The sequence below is a fragment of the Mesoplodon mirus genome (assembly GCF_964341445.2).
Source record: "Mesoplodon mirus genome assembly, chromosome: 12".
NCBI lineage: Eukaryota > Metazoa > Chordata > Mammalia > Artiodactyla > Ziphiidae > Mesoplodon > Mesoplodon mirus.
In genome coordinates this window covers 54,892,231-54,917,984 of record NC_138988.1, presented here as the reverse complement: position 1 = coordinate 54,917,984, position 25,754 = coordinate 54,892,231, and the positions used below count along the sequence as shown (strand labels likewise).

The 25,754-nt window shown below is 37.3% G+C and overlaps 1 protein-coding gene across 12 annotated transcripts in view; it reads left to right on the top strand.

Moving 5' to 3' along the window:
- The window catches only part of RBMS3 (RNA binding motif single stranded interacting protein 3), a gene marked incomplete at its 3' end in the record, with an annotated part of 743,397 nt that overhangs the window by 657,996 nt on the left and 59,647 nt on the right, over window positions 1–25,754 (top strand). For 10 of the 12 annotated variants that reach the window (XM_082637571.1, XM_082637569.1, XM_082637570.1 and 7 more), the window contains 2 exons: window positions 11,882–11,992; window positions 18,827–18,874. In XM_082637571.1, the coding sequence (XP_082493697.1) occupies window positions 11,882–11,992; window positions 18,827–18,874 (159 nt within the window). The remainder of the gene's footprint in view (window positions 1–11,881; window positions 11,993–18,826; window positions 18,875–25,754) is intronic. The other 2 variants (XM_082637572.1, XM_082637575.1) reach the window with 1 other exon arrangement.

The following is a 25,754-nucleotide window of genomic DNA, read 5'->3' as shown; positions in this document are numbered from 1 at the left end:
TTGCAAAACGGATGCCACAGGCCCTGGCCACTTCTCATTCGTCATCATCTTCAGAATCTAAGTCCTTCACAGGTACTTCTGTCTAACACTAGTCGTATATCTACATCTTACAGCGAGGGAGTCTAGGAAATGTAGGGTTTTTTTTTTTTTTCAATTCTATATTGAAAAGGCAGGATTCACTTTGGGGGAAACTAATAATATGCCAAGAGAGTATTAAAAAACAAATGTCTCCAGCCATGACTGACGGAGGCACCACAGGAAGTAGCTGGATTAAGCCAATGAGGGATAACCTAGCTAGTAGCCCTGAACAGAAGAGAGAGGATCTGGAGACATTTATGATGTGGGATTGGCAAGACTTGACTGTGGTATTGTTATGCGTGACAAGGGAAAAGAAGGCAAGGATGGCTTCGAATTTTACGTATTATTCCAAGAATGGAATAGAGGAGAAAGAATATGCTCTGAGGATAGAAAGAGAGAGAGAGAGAATGTTCAAAATGGGACAGGGTAGTTTTGAGGTGCCTGAGATTCTAGGTTCAGTGAGCAGCTGGAAATTTGGGTTAAGAGTTCAGAAAAAAGGCCAAGACAACAAAGAACTTTTCAAAAACTTTCATTTTTAAACTACCTTTAGCACTTTAGACTAATTCCATAAGGACCTAGCAAGTAGTAATATTTTGGAATTTTACTTCTGACACCTAACCCCTTGTATGTAGTTGTGATATGTACATAGATGCTGACTCACTACTTTACAGGGCATTCAGCATCTCTTCCAACACTTGCCTACAGTAGCCATTTCAAACTCATCAATGGAAAAGACATTATTTGGAGAGAAATGGAGGTTTCCGTTTGAGGGTTGCCATGCAAATATGTCATGAGAAAAGACAGGAAATTGTTTTGGAGAGGAGATTGTATGGATAAAGGCAGAAACCCTATGGAGACTATTGAGGAGATGAACTAAATATGACTGGCTGTTCGTGGTTATAACATATTTGCAGGAGGCATATTAATGTTACAAAGACTATTTGAAGCTGTGTGGCCCTCAAATAGGAACCGAAAAGGGAATTAACAAAATGAGTAAGAAATACATGAAGAATTTCTTTAGAAGCAATGCAGTAGAATAATTACTCAGCTAGAGCCATGGCAGACATATAAAAAACAGAGCAAAGTTTCTCATACTTGACCTTGAATATGACTCACCTGGAAATCTTATCGAACTGCAGATTCTGATTCATTGGGGCTGGGGCTGGACCAGAGATTCTACACTAGGCTCCCAGATGGCACTAACTGTGCCTGGACCACACTATGAAGAGCAAGGTACTCGAGAGTTTAAGACCATTCTATTAAACAAAGAAAAAGTCACACCCACTGATATAGTAATACTGTTTAGGAGAAATGGCAATAAAGTCTAAGTGTAACTAAATTTCTAGCACAAATAATACAAAAAATAGAATATTGAAGAGTAGAAACATAAAGTTGGCTTTCATCTCATCTACTGGACAGCTTTAGGTACATTAACTAACATCTCACATCCCTCAGAATATATCTTGGTTGGATGCTGCTAATATGTAACTTTTTTACCTTAGGATATGGCCATGCCACCAGGACGTATTTTATATCAGCGTTAGGTTACAAAACATCTCACCAACAGTGTATATACTAAGTTTGAGGTGTGTTAGTGACAATAGTACTGATAGAAAGTGCACTTTAAAGGGAGTAAATCCCTTTTTGAATAGGGTCATGGCTTCATACCTGTATCTTAGGTCTATTCAAGTTGGCAGCTTTAACCAGGCAAATTCCTAAAAATGTCTTAAAGGAGAAAACAAATAGCTCAGAAGTGTCCTCTGAGGGACCACAAAATAAAGTGCATTTTGTAACAAATTGCAGGACGAGGAATAGCGGCTTTCCTAGTAATATCCAGAATCAAGGTGCCTGTGACATATTTCGGTAATTTGCACTATAAGCAATGGCCATAAGTAGGGTAACAGACATCCTTTCTTCTTGATCACCCCTGTGGTTTAAGAAATTATCTCCCAGGCCCCTTCACCAATAGGATGCTGCATGACCTTGAAAATGAGTTGCAGCAGGGTTTTTTGGCTTATTTGTCAGCAAGGAGAAGTTTTTAATGAGAAGTTTTATGACAGCTCACAATCCTGAGCGCTAGTTAAAGCGAGACAAACATCTTACCAGACAAAAGACGCTGCCCATAAATATTCAGACCTCTGCTGGGAATCCTGTTTGCCTTATCGTTTGGAAGAAGACTGGCCTGGAATCCTGCTTCTGATGTGCATTTTAAACTTTCTGTACGTTGAAAATCTGCTTAGAGGTATACAAAGTGATGGCAGTACAAGCAAGTAAAGCATTTCTTCTCCATCACATGGCAAGGCTTGACAAGAATCTTAGGCAGATATATGGCTATTAAAGCAGTGTGTGGCATGTGAAAGCCCTCATAAAAAAAAGCTTATACTGTGATATAAGGACATTTTGCAGCATTTGATTGGGTCCATCTAATTCTTGCATAAAATGGAAATCGTGCAGTGGATCCAACCTTAGAGTTCCTTGGGTGGTGTGCAGCCTTTAGAATTAGAAGCCCAGAAATTCTCTTGGTAAATGGCAAGACTGGCCAGCTGGCAGTGGTCAAACATGGGCACTTTTAAAGGAAAGCAGAGCAACTGAATGAATGGATTTTTAAGACCATGCTGTTGTCCAATCAAGAAAGTGCTTTTGTGATTTCAATTGAATCACCTTGTCCAGTTAGAACATAGAGTTGCTGTTATGTTTTTCATCTTTTTAAAGTCATGGCAGCCCTGTCAGATGAGCAAGTACCCTTCACTCATTTAGAAATTCAGCACCACTATGACCCATTTCATGAAAGACACTGTGCTGGGCTCTGAAACCCTTAAAAAATAAAGTATCATGAATGGCACAATGAACTAGAATTCAGGGGAGAAATAAAGTATAATCATGATCAGATGTATGCCAAAAGCTAGGAGACAAGAGAGGAGCAAATGACCAACAACCTGGTTCAGACACAGGAGCTGTTCCCTAGAATGGAGCATTTGATAAGAATCTTAACACACGCATGCAAATCTGCTGGAGATGCCCAGGCCAAGACACCAAGGATGGGAGAGCAAGATGGGTCAGAGACAGTTGAGTAGTTCAGTGTGCTGGAGGAGAGGCTTCATGTGGATGGGATTTAGATTAGAAGGGTACATTGTAAGCCATGGGATCTTAATGGAACATGTGTACCATGCTCAAGGGGCCATCTTGGATCTACCTGCAGGGACCTTCTTTGGAGATAAAATGTAGAAATGAGTAGGAAGGCACAACCTCATGGGTGACCCTACTGCTCATTCGATCTAGATGGGACAAGCAAGAATGGAAACTATTTTGATCGTATAATTGATCATCCTATCTACCCTTATACTCAAATATAACTTACAGTAGCCATTGGCTTATCAGTGCCAGTGTCCTAAACATGTGACATTTCCGCTATAAGAAAATATTTTTCAAGATGCTAACTCAGTTGTAAGCATGCAATCTAGGCTGTACTTTGGTAGAGAAGATAGTTTAACAGTTTCCTTTATATCCTGTCTTGGAACAAAAATTAAAGAAAATCGGTTTTGCTCATCTTTAAAGTGACAAGTGTATTTTTTTTTTAAGGTAGGAAAATGGTTGGGAGCTGTTATCCATATTGATAGTATAATTTTCTATTATGTAATATATGTGATGAGTAGATATCAGAGGCTTTTTTTGTTCTTAAAAAATAGGGAAGATGGTGAAATATAATGTGACTAACCCATTCATTTGATAAGTGCCACAGCTTAACGGTCCTTAATATTTATTTATTTTTATTTTCTCAAATCTCTTTTAAAAATGTTTTTATTAGAAAAATTATGGAGCCTTTTACATCATTTCCCTGTTCATGCAACTTCTTTTTTTTTAATCGAAGTATAGTTGATTTACAATGTTGTGTTAATTTCTGCTGTACAGCAAAGTGATTCAGTTATATGTACATATACATTCTTTCTTCATATTCTTTTCCATTATGGTTTATCATAGGATACTGAATATAGTTCTCTGTGGCATACAGTAGGACCTTGTTGTTTATCCATTCCATATATAATAGCTTACAAATCCCTTTAAACTGATTTTGGAACTGTGCAGTGCACCTGGGTGAGGAAGCCATATACCACAGGGGCCCTGCAAATGGAGACAGAGGGCTTAGGTTACACCATTAGTTTTCCCACACAAATAATGTGATTCCTTCACATCGTCTACCTCACACTTCATGGGTTTTTATGGCACATAGGTTTGTGTGTGGTGGATCTCGTGGCCGAGAGCCACACATTGATTACATGGTTGGAATGGGAGGTGATGAACACAAATCCACCCTTTGTTGCTGAAGACATAAGACTCTCTGAGGAGGCCCTGGGATCCTTCTGTGCACACTTAATATTTCCATTGTCTCAGCAATGATAATTTCTTTAAGTAGAAATATGAAAAGAAAAGATTATATAGTAACCCACCTGCATGATGAAATTCCTTTTATAGTTTTAACCAGGTATAGGAGTTTAATGATAAAAGAACTAATTGGTCTACTGCACATTCAGTCAACAAAACCATTTGAGCCTTGGGCCCCAAGGTCTTCAAAATGTCAACTCTTCCTCAATTCTGTAATACATTTAAAAGCCATTGTACTCGATTAGAATTCTAAAGAAGCTTGTTAAAACATCAAAAGTCACTGCTACACAAATTTCTTAATTTTAAGCACAGAACTCTAAAGGATTCAATAAAGCATTGTTGAGAATACTATTATCTATATACCTGCTTTGGTAAAAAATACTTCCATGTGACATGTTTACTTAAATTCTCATTCAAAATGACACTCTTGTATAAATAAGCACTTAACCAGTGGTTGAAACCATTATTCACAGTTGAATAAGCATGGTATATAATTAGGATTCTTTTAAAGGGGACTCCATGGTTAAAACGAATTTGGCTTTAGTGACTTTTAATATTACATATTTTTAATAAAACACTTCCAATTAATGGCAACTGAACCCAAAAGCAACATGAAATTAAGAATGTTTATAAGACTGTAAGAAAAAACCCTCTGTTTTTACAGTTAATAGATATTCTCTCATTAGATAAACTATGTACAAAACTCTTCTAAATTTACCACATAACAATGGAAGATGCCCTGCTTCTAAACATGATACCCCAAACCCACAGGTACACACCTCTAGGTAGCAGTCCAAATATACCAATCAAATCTAATTTGTCTAAACTTAGAAAAGAGAAACCCAGCTCTAGTTAGCTGTGTTTCCAAAATAAATAGCAATATACATTTGAACTCAAAACGAACCATATAGGCTCTATAAAGTTACGTAACATAAAGTCAATAATAGTCTTGCTTCCTTTCATTGATAAATTATAGGATTGGGGCCATTGATTTAGATATCAGGTGTTTAAGAAACTGGTTTATAGCATAAATATAATCTCAGTATAGAATCTAAGGTCTGCCGTTAGATGTAGGGTGCAGAGAGTGGATGGCTACTTTGTGCCATTTTCTAATTACTGCAATTTCAAATCTTTCTCATTTTGTGTAACTGGAGCTTATTAATATATATTTGTGTATACCAGGATTTCTGAACCCTAGCACTAGTGTTTTGGCTGGATAATTCTTTGTTGTGGAGAATTGTCCTGTGTGTTGTAGGATATTCAGCAACCATAGCCTCTACACACGAGGTGTCAGTGGCACCCCTTCCCCAGTTTGACAACTAAAGATGTCTCCAGACATTGCCAAATGGCCTTTTTAGCCACTGCAGAATCACCCCTTGGTGAGGACCACTGACGTGTGCACATACACAAATACTTTTTATTTTGATCATTTCCATAAATATGCAATGGTGGCATTAGTAGAACTTTTTACATCAGGTGAATTTCAGATCTCATCGCTAAGGGTATGGTGATTGAATATGTTAATAAATGCACACATACGTGAGCACAACCTTGGTTTTGAAACTGTACTGCCCTTTGTGAGAATGAGATTTTTCAGAATCTTTGGATTGCTTCCTTTTGACTATTAATCTCAAAATAACATTTGTAAGAACCTTTTGATTTGAGTTTTTCTCTTTCATCATTTTCCAACCAATATTTATGAAACATATATTACATGCCTCCTACTGTAGACAGCACCACGACACTGTAAATAGACAGTTTGAACAAGCAAACGTGATTTCAGCCCTTTTAGAATGAAAAATCGAAATTTTAAAGGTTGGTAAATGTTAGCCATTTTTAATTTTACTGAACAATTTGTGGTGCCGATATATAAAATTAATTCACAAACACTGTTTCAAGTATCTACTGCATGTAATTCATAATTAGAGGGATTACAAATATGTGTAAACATTACCCTCACCCTCTTGGAAGGTATATTGAAAGAAGCAAGTGGAGAATAATAAAGGGAAGGAAGGATAGGGGCTAACATGGGGTCCTCAAGGCAGCCGGGCTTCCACACCTGGTTATTCACGATTCTCCCAAGCCTCCAGTGTTTGTTGGAGATCATTCCAAAATGCCTCCAGAGTGGAAGTCATATCTACTAGCTTTGCCACAGCTTTCTGGGTTTCAAATATTTATATATTTTTAAGACAGACCGTCTTCTGCAAGTTGGACATCGATCAAGGTAGCTGAGGATTAAAGAGTGTTGCTGAGGATGGGGAAATCTTTCCCAATCCTTTTTTATCTCTCCTGAGGCAGCCCTATGTAAACCTCACCAAGCACCCCTGCAAACAAAACAAAAGAAAACAAAACCCACGCCAACATCAACAAATGAAAAGGTGAAACATCTCTACATACAGAGCATGGAGTGTCACAAACTTATATAGCAGGGCACCGCATTTGGTTAGCTATTTCCCAAGTTAAGTGAAATAACTTTATGCCATTTATATTATGAAAACATCATTGCTACTGGAAAATCCGTTACACTAACTAGTTTACTTGTAAGGGCATATCATTCTCTGTACATCACGTGCTAAAAATAGCCTGGTGTACACAAACTCCACTAGATATTTATTCTAGAAATATTAAAAACTGAGAAGCAGAAAACACACAGATGAGAAAGAAGACAAATGATGTTAAACCACATTTTTTTAAGTCGTGTTGAATGATTACTACTAACAAGTCCTATGGTTTTGCATAAGTGACCATAGGAAAAGAGCACAATATGGGCTGCAAACATTTTTTTCTTTTTGGAAGAAACATTTCTTTTTGTTTTTTTCTTCTTTTTAATTTATTTTTTATTGAAGTATAGTTGAATTACAATGTTGTTAATTACTGCTGTACAGCAAAGTGACTCAGTTATACACATATATACATTCTTTTTCATATTCTTTTCCATTATAGTTTGTCACAAGATATTGAATACAGTTCCCTGTGCTATACAGTAGGACCTTGTTGTTTATCCATCCTATATATACCAGTTTGGGCTGCAGACATTTTGACCTGAGGCATCTAGATTGAACAAGAGGAAAAAGAGGGTGATATTTCTTTTCCTTTTTTTCACTTATGTTATAATTTTCCTACCTTTTATTAATACTTTTACATTTCTGTGATTTCAGATTCAAGGCTCCCTAAGATTCCAAACAGGAAGGAATTTTAAGTGTGCTCCAACACAAGCACACTGATCAAAAAGAAACGTGTCAGATCATCAGACTGAGGCCTGAATTACTCAGATAATCACCCCATTTCAGCTCATCAAAAATGCAGGCTTGACCTCTTTGCATTTTTAAACAAAATGTAATATAATTATTACACAAAGGCTCATACCCTATCACAAGATTGGTTTAAAACAAATAATTGAGAAACAGTATAAATAAAGTAAGACCAAGTATTTGTAACACTGACTTATACAATGGCCGTTTATAGACAGAGCACACGTCTCAAATTTAGAGGGCATCAGAATCATTTGGAGAGTTTATTAAAACACAGATTCCAATGACCGAAGCCCAGAGAGTCTAATTTAAATTCTTGATCATATTTGGACTGGCACTGGTCTAGAATATTGACATTCACAGGAATATTCACACAGGTAATTCTCATTGTGGTCCATATCATGGCATTAATGTAGGTTTTAAACCAGCTATGTGTGTTCTTGATGGGAGAGAGCCTTGCTGGTGTTTTCCCCAATTTGCCAATGATCCTATATTTCTATTAGAAAATTAAAATATCAATGAACTCTCCTACACTTAAAATTTCTTTCACATATTGGCAGGAGGTTAACAACACAGATGCTTTTGTGGCCTTAGGTCAGATATAGTTATTCCACATCAATGATCTTTGGAAACTTTATCCAAAATCCTGTTGAAATTGTTTATTTCAGAATTAGGGCAAACGGCTCCACCCTATGACACTTGAGTGTGAACAGCTTTGTTTTGCAGAGGCCTTGGCTAAAACAGACCAGACAGTCCCATCAGCTGTCTGGTCATTGTGCTTTTTAGTGGAATTACAGCATGTTAACAGTATTTTTCTTTGCAGCTTAAACATTGAGCAAACCCAGACATCTGGAGATGCTAAAATGAAAAATCTGTTTCCTCTTGCTTTGCCATTTGCCAAGCGAACTCCGTCAGACAGCACATTCTATACCTTTTGAGTATATGAAATTACCCTTAATGTGTTGGCAACATCTGTCACAAAACACTCTTCAGTCTATGGCTTAAATGCATCAGATAGGAAGGGATTTGACAGTGTATTTAATGAGGCACGATTATAATTTTGCCTTAACAACATAGATTTTTCTCTTCCTTTTTTGTTATTTTTTCTTTCTTTTTTCTCTCCCTCACACTTTTTCATGTCTTACACAATACAAAGGAGATTCTGTAGCTGAATTGCAATTGATGAACACAGTGACTGGCAAAGCCCAATCTTTGTTGTAGATAACCAGCACTTCAAACTCCCTAAGTTGTCTGTCCCTGCTAAAGTGCCATCAAGACAATGTGTTTCCCCAAGGGATTCCTGTCTGCTGTTCCCAACTTACTCACTGCTTGTAAGTTTCTTCCATCCCTTGAGATTCTTAAGAAATGTATGATCTTAATCATTTGTTGGAATCCTGTGTTTCTTGAACATTTTTACTAAACTTCAATAAGAATGTATGACCTGATGTGTCCTCCCCCAAGAAGCCTTATTTCGTTGTTCATTTTATTTGCAATAGCTGGCCTGGTTTAGGAATGTTTCTCTTACATTGTCTTCCACTCTGTGCCTAGCGCTGCTATTTCCAATTCTAAATGATGACATATCCCTCCCCCCACCACACACACACACACACACACACACACACACACACGCTCTTCCCTTTGATTGTCAGGTTTCTGGTTTATACACAGAAGCAGTGCTCACTCTGTGGCATCTGTAATCAAATGAGTCCCCAAGCACTTTCCATGAAAAGATTCTCTAAAGAGACCAGACGATCCTTCCGAAATTAATTCCAAATGCAGACATTCAATCCATCTATACTTATCATGCATGGATTTTGATTTATCTGTCTGTCACAGGCTCACCTTATCTCATTTACATGTTGCCACCCAAAAAAAAAGACTTAAGACTACCTCTCACACTGCTGGGGAGTGAGGTCACCCCTAGGGCATTGGGAAGAAAGTATCCTGACCAAACACAATTTGGTCTTTATCTCTGATATATGATGAACAATTCTTTATGTGACTAGGGCAATCTGATTAGAATTGTGGGGTTTCCGGGACTGTCACAAGTTAGCTGTGTGTCAGAACCTCTAGGGACAAATATTCTAAGAAGATAGCCTAAATCTCAAGTTCAAGAAGAGTATTGAAGTCTTGCACCTGCTAAGGATTAGAATGTTGTGTAAGTGCCACATTTTGGCTAAAAAAAGAATGCTTCAGAACTTCTGTCTTAACTCTGAGATTATTCTATAGTTTATCCCTAAGTGATTTAAGAAGCGTCTCAGTTCTTCTCAAAGTATTTACTGCTAGTTTGATATGACAAATACCTGAAATAAAGGCTGGTAATTTTTTTTTTAAGGAAAAATTAAAGATGCTTTTGTTAAATTCAGGCAGCAGGAAGAAAAAGTGTTGTGTCTCTGAATTATAATTAAGTAAAAGCTTATCACGTCTCTCATTTGAGAAGCATTCTGATGAATGACAGTTTATGGAAGCATCAAGAAATTCAAGCAATGCAAATGCATGAGCATGTCTATTTACAAGCTACAGATTATAAAATAACCTATGCGTTTTGATTGATTCTAGCTCAAAAGTCCAAATGTCTTTGAGAACAAAGGTAGCTCTGTATATCAATCATTTACAAATATGTGGTTCAGTTTCTATTTTCCTTCCATATTGATGAGGAAGAGCTCACAAGGAAGGCTGAGTGACAGCCTGATCTTTTAACAGGTACAGTCAGGGAGCTGGATTTGGATAATAGCACGAGAAACTGATTATCCTGAGCTAAGGCATTTTAGGACATATTTGCTTGTGGGTAATTAGTTTGGGTGCTGAGATCCTACCATCCACATGAATCCGACTTATTTTTTTTTCTTCAAAATGTTTATTTATATGAAAAAAGTCACATAGAAAAATAAAGTTTACAGAAAAAAAATAGCATTCAGATTCATAATCATTTTTCTACCACTGCGTATTTAAATGAGCTTCTGCCTTTATTACTATCTTTAAAATAAAGCACTGGAATTATAAATTATACAGTCTCAAAGATTCCATCCAACCCTAGCTTTTCAATTAAAAAAAAAAATCTTTCCATTCTCTAAGTTAGTCAATTAAGGTGGAATAGTAGGATAGTGGAAAGGAAAAGGAAGGGAAGGGTAGTATGGCCTGGCTCCAGGCTTCATGGGCCATGTGACACTTTGTATATGGACAGAATTTTTTTATGTCTATTATTTCTTGCATTTCCAACAGTTATGATAAATCAAAAAGCATATTCTAGAAGTAGGCCTTTCCATGATGAAACACTTGATATTTTTGCATTTAAAAAAATTTCAGTGCTGTTTCATTTGACCAGCGTTTAGCAGAGTTTAGTACCCTCTAGGCTTGTGTCAAAAGCACAGATAGAAAGAAAGTAGGTCAAAAGCTTAGGAGGAAAAAATATGGGAAATAGTAGCTTTGATTTTTATAACATTTGTGTTAGATTTTAATATGTCCTTTAAAGGTATCCCGTCAAGAAACCCATCTGGACCAGCATTATCCCCCTGGGGGAAGGTTGTATTGAGGTGATCAAGAATTATCTGTATAGGGCTTCCCTGGTGGCATAGTGGTTGAGAGTCCGCCTGCCGATGCAGCGGACACGGGTTCGTGCCCCGGTCCGGGAAGATCCCACATGCCACGGAGCGGCTGAGCCCGTGAGCCGTGGCCTCTGGGCCTGCGCGTCCGGAGCCTGTGCTCTGCAACGGGAGAGGCCACAACAGTGAGAGGCCCGCATACAGCAAAAAAAAAAAAAAAAAAAAGAATTATCTGTATAAATCCAGGGTGAATGACAAAAACAAAAGTTTTACTCAATATCAAGAACAATTAGAGAATTTCCATAGTATTTATATTTTTCAGTCAGAGAAGTTTGTATGTAGAACAGTGAGAGAGGATATATCTGATGTCTTAGAATACATTGTACATTGAATATTGGAAGTATAAACGACAATGACAGATAAATCACATCAGAGATAAAGTCACTAATGTTACATATTTAGACAGGCACAAAATGAAATGAATGGATGTAAAAATCACTCATGGCTCAAGTTAGCCTTTTTAGTGAGAAGTAAGCATGTATGGTGTTAACACAGTTTACTGTGTTTATTTTTTTAAAGTTTCCCTCATTGTGGAACATGTTTTCAGATGGACATTGTGTGTGCTTATAGGGTGCTGTGATTACGCCAACAATGGACCATCCTATGTCAATGCAGCCAGCAAACATGATGGGCCCCCTAACACAACAGATGAATCACCTTTCGTTGGGCACAACAGGAACGGTGAGTTGAAGAGTTTGTTTCCTTTTGTTTTCTTGGACTTCATCAATATAAGGTGCAATACTCGCTGTTCTTACTGGCATCATCAGCAGAACTGGTTCTGCACCACTGACTAACATGCCTTTTAGGTCCCACTGTGAATAAACTGCCCTCTGCATGCACAGTTCCAGGGCACATTTACTCTCATTGACAAGGCTGAAGGTTTATCGCGTTGCATTTAAATTTGTGTTACTTCTGGTTCCTATGATGCAATGCACCAGGTGTGTCTATTTTAGACCTTGTAACTTTATACACTTGAGCCTAGTTTTTCTTTCCCAGATATTTACCACTTCAGCTCAGAGCATCCCCAGGTTATTCACAAGAGAGGGGCCAACCTTGATTATGACTAATATGCAAGGCTTTTTATTTACTTTCAATGTTTAAAGCAATGAACCTCACATAATCAACTTATTCTAATCTTTCTTTTGAATATGTCAACATAGATGATGTTCAAAAAAGGAAAGGAATCTAATGTACCTGATTTTTTAATAGGTAGGGATATTTTTGATTAGCCATTATTTTTCCTTAGGGCACAAAAGTATATTCAAAAATGCTCACTGAAGCCTTGCTTTTATATCAACAAGGCAGTTGAAATCATTGGCAAACCTTTGTTTTTTAAAAAATCTTTTCAAAGACAGTTCCCCAAATGGTCAGGAGGGCAAATGTCTAATACAACATGGAATACTGCAACTTTATTATAGAGAACAATGAAAAATGTCAAAACCAATATCCCATGTAACAGTGTTTATTTTTCATAAATGTTAATGTAGATAATTTTGTCATTTTTAAAGATGGAGAGAGGAAAACATGTATCTTCTTCTGAGTGAGACAGCTTTAATACTATAGAAAGCCTGATGGAGCCCTATTGCTTCTGTCTGTCCTTAGGAAGATAACATCTCCTGGTCTCAATGCCCCTCTCCATCCAGTTGAAGTAATGAACATGGAGATCTATGGGACCCCTTCAACCATATGCCTCTATGACTTTATGCCTATATGTCTCATAGTCACCACTACTGTGATTCTTCTCAGTTATGCTGGCAACATCTCCAAACATCTAAGTACACTAGGTACATTAGCTATATATTGGAGATTTTACCTTAAAGCAATGGCTTGCTTGCTGCATAGATGTGTTGACTCACAGGCTTTCGAGGATTTGAGGAGTTTCTGACATGTCCACTGAGGTCTCAGTAATCTGCTGTAAACAGGAGGAAAGTCTGTATACCTAATGGAGAGAGTCCCATTGTTTCAATAAAGAAATTTAGTGTTATGAACATAAACAAAGTACCCATCTAGAAAGCCTCAGTTGCTGAACCTATAAAAAGCAGTTGATGATACCTATGTGTCTGAAAGCTTAGACTAGATCAAATGATTCTTTAGGTCTCTGAACTAGACTTTTAAAAGTCATGTCTAAGACTATGTTTAATTTTACAGTGTGGTACAGCTAATTTTCATTAGAATTTGAAGATACTATTTCTATAGCTTTTAGCAATGTGTGAAGATTATCTGTAGTCACTTTTCTCATTTATTAATAAAGCAGATCCCAGGACAATATTGGAAGGCTTGAAGTTTCTCATGTCCCACTACCGATTTCCCTTTATATCTGCTTTCCCCTACTTAAACGATCACAAATTATGAATAAATGAAGTAATGCACTTTTACTGTATTGAATGACAATTTGTAATCTGATAAAGGAGGGAGTTCTAAGGCAAAGCATAAAGAGAAACACTTTATAAATTCTACTCATTTGAATCAAAAGCAAAGCCAGCTGACTTACTGAAATTCAAATTTGGAGGAAACTAGGAAAAATATGACCTAAGTTAATTGAGAATATGACTGAACCCTTTAAGAAATTGAAAAATAAGCTCAATTATATAGAACAGTGTCAGAAGTACAATACTTATTGATTCAGTAATGTCTGTTATGACTAGTGTTTGAGTATTTTCAAAAAGGATACGTTTATACAAGACCACAGTTTTTGCCCAGCTGGTAATAGCCAAATTATTCAATAATGATATATCCCCTTTTCTTTCTCAGAAAGCAAAAGTTTTAAGCATGTGGCTTATATTTAACATCAAATTTCTTTTAGCTTTTTTAAAAATTATTTTTCTCCTTCACATTTGTACTAATGCTTAAAAACATTATAAGCTTTATGTAAATTGATGTTTTGCAAAGGTTTAAAGTTTCATAAGGTTCTGAAAAGGCAGAGAGAAAACAGTATTAATTTTTAGATTTATTCAACAAAATATCACTGACAACGTTGAGTGTCCAGCAGTAAGTTATACTTTTTTCTTAAACTGTCACTCTTACACTTTGATATAATATCATAGATTCATTTTATCTGAATTTTTGATTGGCATTTGGAGTGGCTCTTATTGATTCTTTTGATTCTTTTAATCAGATTTCACCACCTTATTACATCTTTTCAACACACTTTATCCATTGCTGGGAAGGTGGCCTGGTATCATGGAAAGAACAGTGGATGTTGAATTTGAGTTTAAAGCCTGGTTCTGCCCCCTTATTAGCTGTGCACGTTTAGGCAGGTTACTTGACCTCTCTGAACTTTTATTTCCTCGTTTGCAAAGTGGGAAAAGTAATGTTTATATCCCAGGGGTGTTGTGAGTGTTAATGGCATAAGATATGGAAAACTTGCAGTTTTTCAAGATAAGCTGCTTGGATTTTAATGGGAAATCTCCCTATGTTTGAATATTGCACCCAATTTTCCTAAGAGCTGTCAGTTTGTGACTCCTCCACAAGGTTTTCCTGGTCCTCCTCTGATCTCTCTGGCCACTGCTTCTTTTCTTTCTTAGGCTGCTAAATAAGTTTTTAAACTTACTTCTCAATCGTACATGATTTCCTTAACAAGCTCCTCCACTTCGATGGTTTTGAACTCTGCCTTCTATGACGAAGACTCTTATATCTGAGTCCTCAGGGCTAACCTTGTCTTAGAATTTTAGACCATTTTAGAATTTTAGTCATTTGTCCAACCACTTGCTAAATGTTTCCACGTGACTCTCCCTCTGACATCTCGAAGTCAACGTGACCCAAACTAATCTCATGAGCTTCCCAAGCTTTCTCCCCACTGACCCTTGCTCTTATAGGGTCCTGCTCCTGTTCCCTCTCAAGCTGACCCCACTACCACTCACCCGGGGAGTCCAACACTACACTTAGGACCCAGTGTAGACCCTTTCCTTCTCAATTCCCACTACATGCAGTTACTATTCAAGTCCCATAGACATCTGTGAAATACATCCCTTCCTTCATATTCTAGAGTCTCTGCCCTGGGCCTTGTTTGATTAACTGTAATAGTCCCCTAACTGTTCTTCCTGTTTCCCGCCTCAATTTACTCCAGTCTGTTCCCCGCCATATTGCCACAGCCAGTCAATCTAAGACTCTCCAACCACGTCTCTCTCCTACTGTAATTTTCCAGGACTTTCAGACATCTGAGCTCACTGAAATTCTGCAAAACAAGGTGTGAACAGTGACAAGTCAAGATTAAGACAGGAACCTCAAGTCCAGAAATAGTTTCCAACAGCAGAGCAGAGAGATCCAGGGAGTAACCAAAGTAAGCAGGGTTCAGGGCTAATGGGACCTGGAGCTAGATTAGAATTTTCCATCTTCAGAAGGGGTGCCTTAGGCCATATGCTATGTCCTGCTTTCTTTTCTAAGATCCCTGAGTAAAGAAAGTGTACTGAGCCAAAGCCTCTTTTTCATCTTCATAAAATTAGATGTATTTGGTCCCCCATGACCCCACATTTTGAAAGGGATGCCTTGTAGGTTAATTAACCATTCTTTGCCACCTCAAATGTTTATTGTTCAATTCTTTACCTATTTTTAAGCTGGACAGGATTTGCAGTGCTTAAAAGAAATGAATTTTATGCAAGCAGTATAACGGTTTTATTCCAGGGCTCTGCTGACCTTCAAGAAGTATCTAGCTTTTCTGCTTTTGTTTATTTTTTGTCACAGGATTCCCTCAAGGACCAAAGCCCTATTATCCATAATTTCTTATCAGTCTATTGTAAGCTTTAGCAAAAACCACTGGGGATTTTACTGTGTTATGAGAACCTCCAAATTGCATGACAATCTGGTTTTACAAGTTTCTTATCTCCTTTTCATTTGTTCAGTTGGTGGTCACCAGTGGCTTACAATGTCACCAGAATCTGTTGAAAGAAATAAAGAGTTTTTGTTCTGCAGGCTCCTTATCTGCAGTTCTGTTTGTGTCTCCAGACCACTGGTGATTTGTGACATCATTGGATTCTGGTGGTGTAACCATAGCCGCTCACAGAGATAATCTTGTAATTGTTCTTGACTTGTTCAACATAGTTCTCTCACAGTTTTCAATGGCACCATCCCTCCTGTATTGCTTTGAAATTCTGATGGTATCAGGTGAAAATCCTGAATTATTCATTTTGCTTAGAGATTGTCTATTTTCAACTATTATTCAGGAATATAAGTATTAAGACAGAGTGATAAAAACCAATACATGATGTTAAATGGACTCATGATTAGGAAACAGTATCATAAATTCATAAGTGGTCATGAGTACATCTCCTGAAATGTTTTTTTCAGGAAAAAGTATCAATCAATTAAAAATGGTTAAATACAAGAAAGAAAATATAGATGAAAGGGAATAGTTTTTAAAAATTTATTTAGTCTCATTGTACAATAAGTGAATTTTTGAAGTTAGTACAATATAAACAATAAACAAGTAGGCGTTAAGTGAAAGTCTAGTATTATGAAAGTTTATTTGCAAATAGTAAGCTTTTGCTGTTTAAAAAAGAGATTCTGAATTCCAATAAATTAGCAAAAAATACAAAAGTACCAATGTATAAAATGCCAAAGAATATGAACAGATAGTTGATAAAGGAGGAAATAGAAAGCCAAAAAACATATGAAAAATGATCAACTTAAGAGTAAATCTAATACACACACAGACACACACATATAACCCATTAAATAAAGTTATTAAAATAATACACATTGCTGACGAAGGTGTGGGGAGATATACATTCTCAAGCATGGATAGTGTGATGGTAGGAATCCAAATTTGTGAAAGTGTCAACTGGATAGCAGGGTGGGCCTGAAAGACATTTCAAAAATAGCTCTATTCCCCGACCAAATAGTTATAGTTTTGAGGACCTATTCTCTGGAAATATTCTAGAATAACAGAAAGTATATCTTAAAAATATTCAGCCCAGTGTTCTTTATAATGTCTAATAAGGAAGATTAAATAAATCATAATCCATCCATAAACTAGAATGTAATGCAGCATGAAGTTATAAGTGTATAAAATAATTAGGAAGGGATTAACTATCATGTTAAATCAAAAGAGCAGGATGTAAATTTGCATATGTGGAGTTCGTATCAACTATGAAAAAATATTTATGAAATAAGGCTATAACAAGTACAAACAAGTGTGATGGTTTCTAGATGATGGGATTAGGGATAATTTATATATTAATCATGATACTTTTCTATATTCTCCAAGAATTCAACAATGAGCATGATTTTTTATAAATTCTAAAATGTTATAAATATATTCTTGGAAAATGACTAGTGTCACAGTCTTGATTATTTGTAGTAATAATGTGTGCTTAGTTTTTTAAAAGATAATCAGAATTACTACCAGTATTAATAAAATATTTGGAGACCCCTTGAAAATGATTTTATATATTATAGATTTGGGGATTATAATCAAGTCACTAGTTTGCGTACCTGTTGTGAGAAACAGAATAACTCATGCCTAAGGTTTACTTGCATTTGAATCTTTGATCAATGCTTGCTTGGCTGGCCTTGCATTGTTCAAGTTCTAATCTGTCTTTTCACACACCATTCACTCATGGGAGAGTGATCAACATTGTCCTTTTGTGGCAAGGAGGTGAAACGGATAAATTTGTGATAGTCCAAATTAAGTTACCAAGTAGGTGGACGAGTGAAGTTTGAGGTTTTAGTTTTTAAAATGGAATAATGATCATATGAATGGAATGAGGGTCATGCAAAAGCATCCTTTTAACCATGTTTGGGTAGTTTATTTGAATATGAGCAATACCCGGTTCCTTTTACACAGTTTACCCCTCCAAGGGGAGCTGGAGAAATCAGAACTTTCCATTTTTAGAAGTGGGGCCATGTCCCACTTTCCTTTTTAAGATCCCTGGCTAAAGAAATGATATTAAGCCAAAGCCTCTTTTTCATCTTTAAAAAAGCAGTTATATTTGGTCCCACATCACCCCAACTTTTGAAATGGATGTCATGTTGTTTAATTAACCTCGATCTACAATTTGCCACCTCCAATTTTATGACACTTTGGAAAAAGACAGCAGCCATCTGTTGAATACATTTTGTTCTATTGATCTGTGCAAATTTTTCATTTATCTCTTTTGAAATTGTAGTTATTTCTTTTGTTCTCCAGGACTGGGGTTTCATATTACACTTTGGTCCCCTTCCTGATGGGCCACTCTGTAGAACTTTTGTGTCAGCCAAAGAGGGTACATATTGCAAGTTGATGACCCAAGGGAGGGACCAAAGTTATGAAAGATGAGGAAGATGACAATATCTGGGACAGATGATGCTGTCCTTGCAGGTCACACAGGGCCTAACGACGTGTCCAGAGTGGTGGTTGTGGGGACCATTGTGTCAACTGTCAACTGTCAAGGGGTCAGAGTGCCTCCTTGAGTGCTTGAAGGCAGGAGCCTTAGGTACCATGTGACATAGAGTGGGCACTTCCAAGTTTTAGAGCTAAAATTCTATTTTATTTTCTTTTGTACTTCATTGCATTCTTTCTCATGCTCTTTTCATTCAAAGATTCAGTCCCAAGACAGGATTATGATACTCCACCAGCTGTTGTGTCAGGTAGGAAAATTCTAATTCCTTTAAGACTTGATTGGATGGGAGAGAGGGAGCTTGCCTGGTTTTTCTCCAAAACTCTTTAAAGCAGTGATTCTCAAACAGTGATTCTAAGCAGGCCATTTCAATTTCAGTTCTGGGGTGGGGGGTTAGCATATGTGGTTCAAAAAAGGATATTTAATATTACAATCCAGTTTTGTGTATGGAAAATAAATGTGTTGCTTTTGAAATAAAAAGTAAAAGCTCAAAGACTTTTGGTCTATGAAGGATACACAGAAAACTGAGTCTGTGTTCTGTGTATCAGTAATTCTTAGTGTTGGAAGCATTCATTAGACTTTCTGGGAAATTGGAGAAGGATACTTGTGTTTGTCAAAAGAGGGCACAGATGAATAAAAGTAGTTTGAGAAGCACTGCTTTAGAGACCAGAATTCCTCTGAAATCAGAAAATCATCCCATTTTGCTTGCTCTGCACCCACCGTAGTGTCTGACACATAGTAGGTACTCGATATAATTGTTGAATGAATCAAAACTTCAAATTTGTTCCAAAAATGGTGTTTTGGATATTGAAAGAAAATCTGCCAATGTTCCATTTGTACAACAAAGTGGCAGAGGTTGATTTGAGAATTCGTTAGTGTCTCGAGCATTTTAATTAGCAATATTGAAGTAGTTTCATAAAATCCAGTGGTACAGTTTGTCACAGAGTATACATATGTGAAGACATGAGTTTTAATTTTGAACAGCACAGATCTTCTTGTGCTTTCATATTGATTTTGCATTTTGGTTTCTTGCAAAGAGGAAAATGGGCACAAGTTTTCATTTTTGTTGATTTTAACTAAATAAAATACTGGCAGCATGAAGGGCTTTGAACTCTTTAATCCTTTGATGTGTCAGATGATGAGGACATAAAATCTAAACCAAGAAAGGGCACTGGAGAGAGAGCAAGAGACAAAGGCCAGAAACAGAATGGGAGAGCCCAGAGAGCAGCAGAGTCTGGCAACTGAATGGTGGTTTTCAAGCAGAGAACATCGTGTTCTTGGCCACCTGGTTTGCCTGACCCAGCATATTCAGGGTAATCCTTTTCTCATGTCTTGTGGACTTGTTTAATTATGCTCATGGCTGAATACTCCTCTTAGAAGTTCAGTTGAGAAGCAATGAGTTAGCTTTCAGCTGTGAAGTTACTTTGGTCCTCCTGGAAATCTCTATAAGTTGTCATTAATGAAAATACCACTTATCTTTCCCCAAAGTGTATTACCTGTCGTATCTTCATGTGCCTGTTTTATTTAGGATATGGGACCCCTGGAAAGATGCTTTCTCTAACGCATGTAGCCTTTACTTTGTTTACCGTGTGGCATCTTTGTTTAACAAGAGGCATCTACTCTGAATAATTTGCCAGTATTGATAATAATGAAAGACACAAAATGGAACTTTCCTTCAACTAGGTTTTCTGATTTCACTTTCAAGAACACAATGGAAAAATCAATGAAAACATCAAAAGCACTTACTAGATGTGTGTCATGGGTCAGGCTCTACACAAATCAATTGTGGCAGAACATCTGGCAGCAAATCTGGACTCAGAGTTCCCACCTAATTCCATAGTCAGGCGCCACTGAGAGTCCTTGAGCAGAGAAATGACTTGATCAAAGCAGTGCTTTAAGAAACTTAATCTGGCAGTTTGGTGTGTGCTTGAGGAATAAGACAGAGTAATTATGTAGAACATTTAGAAAGCTCAGATATGATATCACTAAACTGAAATAAGTGCTAAGACCCCAGTGAAATACAAAGGGACTAAAATAGAAGTGACAGGAAAAATAACACTTTGGGAGATTTTACAGTTGTTTTCCCCTTACAAGATTGGGTTGGTGGTTTAACATCTTATAAATTTGCACAGACTTCTTTGGCCTCTTTAGTCTATCTATAAATGAAAATAGACTTGCCTTCCTAAAATGTTTGTGACTTATCTGGTGGGCACAACTTGAATGACATTTGAAAAGATAACATATCCTTTGCCAAACCCTTGATCAGATCAGGAAAGTGAAACAGGCATAAGGTATTGTGATATCCTCTTCTCATGTCTCCCAATATGCCAGTGTTGGACAACTCCAATAGTAATCGATTCTTGGCCATTGTAGGAGCCAACTAAACTGCCATGATGTATCGGAGTTTGAGATATCTCCGTGGTAATCTACAGAAACCAAACCCAACCTAATTCTGTTCGATCAATATATCAAACATTTTTTGACCACCCTCTGAGTGCTGGGCACAACAGTGAAGTACTAGAGATACAAAGATGAATAGAAAATGGACCATTGGTTAAAAAAAAAATATGATGGTCTAAATTAATGTTGTTGTTGTTGTTGATGATGATGATGTTGAAATGTATAAAGTATGGAGGAACTAAAATTTAGAATCTACAGTGAAGATTGGGAACCCTCAGGAATAAAGTGAATTCTGAGCTTGATGTGGAAGGATGAATATGAGTTTACCAGTTGGACAAGAGTGGGAAATGTACATGAGGTGAATGGGACAGGAAATGAAATTCTATGGGGTGATTAGATGACAGCAAGTTATTTGGTATTCTTGGGGCAAAACATCACGATGGCAGACACTGAAGGTGAACTCAGGGTAATCAGGGTAAATCTGATTTTAGGCAAGAACTCTTTCCTCTTTGAGCCACATGCCGCCTTGTTCTTTTAGTTATTCAAATAGTATTTATTGGGAGCACACTTTGTGACAATCACTGTGTCGGGTACTAGGGATACAACTTCCTTCTAAGAACTTAGGGTCCAATTAGGAAGTTAGGCACAAACAACTGATTACACGTTTGTAAAATCTTCAGTAAGATGCCTGAGTTCAGAACCTACTGTGTCACTCATTAGCTGTGGAACCTTGGGAAAATGATGTAACTTCTCTGTAGCTTGGATTATTTATCTGAGGAAATATTAATTACCTCGTAGGGTTGTTGTGAGCATTAGATGAGTTAAGATATGTAGCCTGCTTAGCACAGGTTCTGGCATCAAATAAGTGCTCAAAGGTTATTAGCAGCAGCTATGCTAATCATCCTTGTTACAAGGCGCTATGGGGGCACAAAGAGAAAACTGACCCATGGTAGGAGTCAGAGAAAGTGGAAGAAACCTCTGAATGGAGACATAAGGGCATATGGGAATTAGCCAAGTGAAAAATAAGATGGAGGGGGGAGTTTCAGACTAACAGGGCAGCATGTACAAAGCTCATGGGTAGCAGGATATGGCAAATTTGGGGAACTACAGATGGTTCAGTAGGACAGGGATGCATAAAGAGTGATGAGAGTAGAGAAAATGATCCTGGACACATAAGGTGGAGCAATGTCACCAGCTATGGTAGCTGGGACTCCATCCTGCTGGCAATAGACATAAACAAAAAAGTTTAAGTTGGAGAGTGACATGATCACTCTGGATATAGGTGGAGAATGCACTGGAGAGAGACAGAACTGGAAAATGGGGACCAGGGGAATCCTGTGATAAAACATCACAGGATATTGAATATAGTTCCCTGTGCTATACAGTAGGACCTTTCTGTTTATCCTTCCTATATATACTAGTTTGCATCTGCTAATCCCAAACTCCCAGTCCATCCCTCCCCCCAACCCCCTCCCCCTTGGCAACCACCAGTCTGTTCTCTATGTCTGTGAGTCTGTTTCTGTTTCATAGATAAGTTCATTTGTGTCATATTTTAGATTCCACATATGTGATATCATACGATATTTTTCTTTCTCTGTCTGACTTACTTCACTTAGTATGATCATCTCTATGATACTACTTGTTTTTTGTGTGTGTGTGTGTGAAGTATTAAGTGCCATCTTCTGAGAGTGAGTGGGAATGGCATGGTAAGGAACTGAAGGAGAACAGAGATTTGGAAAAAGAACGCCAACTAGCAATACACAGGAAGCTTGAGGAGCAGCCCTGGGAGGCCATTTGAAGCTACAGACTATAGATTTTTGTTATACCAGTCTGTAAGAATGTTTGATTTTTCACTGTAGTGATCAGTAGCCAAGAAGGCAGACAGGTGGATTAATCCAGGGCTAAGGTTTCACTGAGTGGAGTGAGAAAAGGAGCAGTGTGTGCTGACATTGGCAAGAGAGTTACTGAGTGACAAACTAGTTTCCAGGATGGATAGAAAAAGAAAAGAACGCAGTAGAGTGTGGGAGAAAAGGAGAAAGCAAGGAAGATAGAGACTAGAGGTCTCAACGAGGCATACGAAGTGGCCAGAAGTACAATACTTAGATTTAGGAATGTAGATAATGAACTAATATTTCTCAGCAAAGTCAAGGTCATGGGAGCAGATGGCCAAAGTGGACTTGAGGTGAAGGTGACGGAGGTTAAGGACGTTCATCAATATGAGCATAAGAAGGTGCTATTTCAGTGGGGTATTTTTGTATGTCTCGATTTTGTTTTGTTTTGTTGATTTGGTTTTTGACACTAATAAGATGTGGGCTAATCATCAGGAAGAATGTCCCCAGTAGAGGGGATCACTGATAGAACATATTTCTGGAACATGTGACAAAGACACTGACGACTTGACCTCACAGAATGTTTAAGAGTCAAGTTTTTTCCTGGAACGTTTGGAATATACATCTAATTAAAGGCAGGAAAGTATATCAGAGTAGTATTTTTCAGAGTGTGATTTGGGTATCACCATGATACTTGAAGTGATTTTAGGAGTATAGGAACCAAAACCTTTTATTTTGACTTCAGCAGCTGTAGAGTTACTTTAATGTGAATTTGAATTAAGTTCGTCAAATGTATGGCTGAAGATCTCTTTGCTTAGGAAAAGTCTAAGGTGAATAGTTAAACAGTGAATACATTTTTTAAAAAAAACAACAATAATTCAGGAAGGATAGAGCTAAGGCCAGAGTGGTGATGTCCAGAGAAAGTGGTTGAGGTTTGGGAGATGGGGGTCTCTGATTTATTTCTTCTCTCCTCTCCAAGTCTCTGCTACACCTTATCCAGCTCATTTCAAGGACAGAAAACAGGAGGTCTGGAACTACCCTCCACATTTTCATGCAAAATCACAAGTCTATTCTCTTTTTAGTGTTTCTTTTCCATACAATGATGACTCTTTAGAAGATCCTCCTATTTGAAAATGAAAAGTAAAACATCATTTTTTTTCTGTTCATAGTTGGATTTTATGAGAAACATATGAAAACTACAGATAAATGTTGTGAAATGTTTATCTCAGTTGCTTTGAACTTAATTTCCTCAATGGTCATCATGATGAAATCAAGAAAAAGACCACAATGGACAGAGAACAAACTGAAGTAGAACCAAAATTCATTCTCCTTTTCTGAAAACCTTAGAATTCAGAATTTGAATCTGTGTTTGGAAAAAATGAAACAAAGGACCAAAAATGCATTGACAGCAACCCATAGAGCTTCTGAACATACTTTCATCCTCTGCCATATTCTTTCTACATACTGGCTAAAATAGGTTGAAAAGAGTCAGTCTTATCATCAGTACAACTTCAGGTCAAGAATGAAGTCTTCACCATGGTACTTGCCCTGATTCAGACAAAATTCACTGGTAAACTTATGCAGTTTTTCCACATTGTTTTGCTAGTCAATAATATCAGTTTGCATTGGAAAGCCTCCCTAATTTGGAATCGGTGATGCTCTACCAAAGATTTGGTTGAAACCCATCTTTGTACTAACTCTTCTTGAGTGGGTATGACTTTATAAAACTGTTCCATAATTTGGCAGGGATGAGGGGTGATGTTTAAGCTACTTCAAAGAGCAAAACCATTTTTCAAATGGGGGGGTGTTTAAGCTACTTCAAATCATTTTTTAAGCTCTAAACATTGGTTTTCATGGATACCATGAGCTAATTACAAATGATCTCCATCTCTTAATTAAAAATTAGGTCCATTAGTACCTCCAATTAGCTACAATTAGCCATTAAGTTGTATTTACTGTAAAAGACCTGACACAGAGTTATATGTGCTCCCACAAAACATGCATGAAAATCAGTTTCATTTCTTTGCTCAGATTCTGTGCATCTACTTTGATTACCAAACTGTATTTGTTTAAATGTACTAATGAATTGATTTTTTTCTTTTTAATAAGTTCAATAAGGAGACTTTCTTTGTTTCATTCATTCAACTAATATTCATTCAGCTCCTAGAGTGCTACAAGGAACCAAGGCTAGATGGTATAAAATAGAGATACATCCCTTGCCTTCAAAGAACATAGATTCTAACAGCAAAGGACAGAGTTACAAAGAACTGTCACAAAACACAGCATGTGACAGATATCCTAAGAGCAGTACACAGAGCGAGACTTTGTACAAGCATTTGACACACAGGCCTGTGCATGCTGTTACTGTGATCCTGCTGGTGCATTTGTATTGTTCACTACATTACAGAAATGAAGTTTTAGAAGACTTTAACTGTGGGACCACAATTTTTAGTGCTCTATTCAAGAAACTGTTAACTAAAGAGAACTTATGCACATAGTCTTTTCTGATATCTAAACATCACTGTTAGTTAGCCCAGTTTCTTTTTTCGGGGTGGAGGGGGAGGAGAGCATGGAATAGGAGGATACAAAATCCTATGCCTTACCTTCTAATCCAGCGAGTTTTTTATTTTTCTGTAAAGGTCCAGAAGTAAGTATTTTAGGCTTTGCCAGCCATTGGCTCATGTCACAACTACTTTTGCCTTTCAGGATGAAAGCAGCCACAGACCATGTGTAAATGGATGAGCATGGCCACATCCCAATAAAACTTTATTTATAAAACAAGGCAGCAACCAAGATTGGCCTGTGGGCTACAGTTTGCCCACCTCTGCTCTAATCAATGTATTTTCCTAAGTATTCCCAATTAAATACTATTACTGACATTCCTTACAATAAGAGCATGAA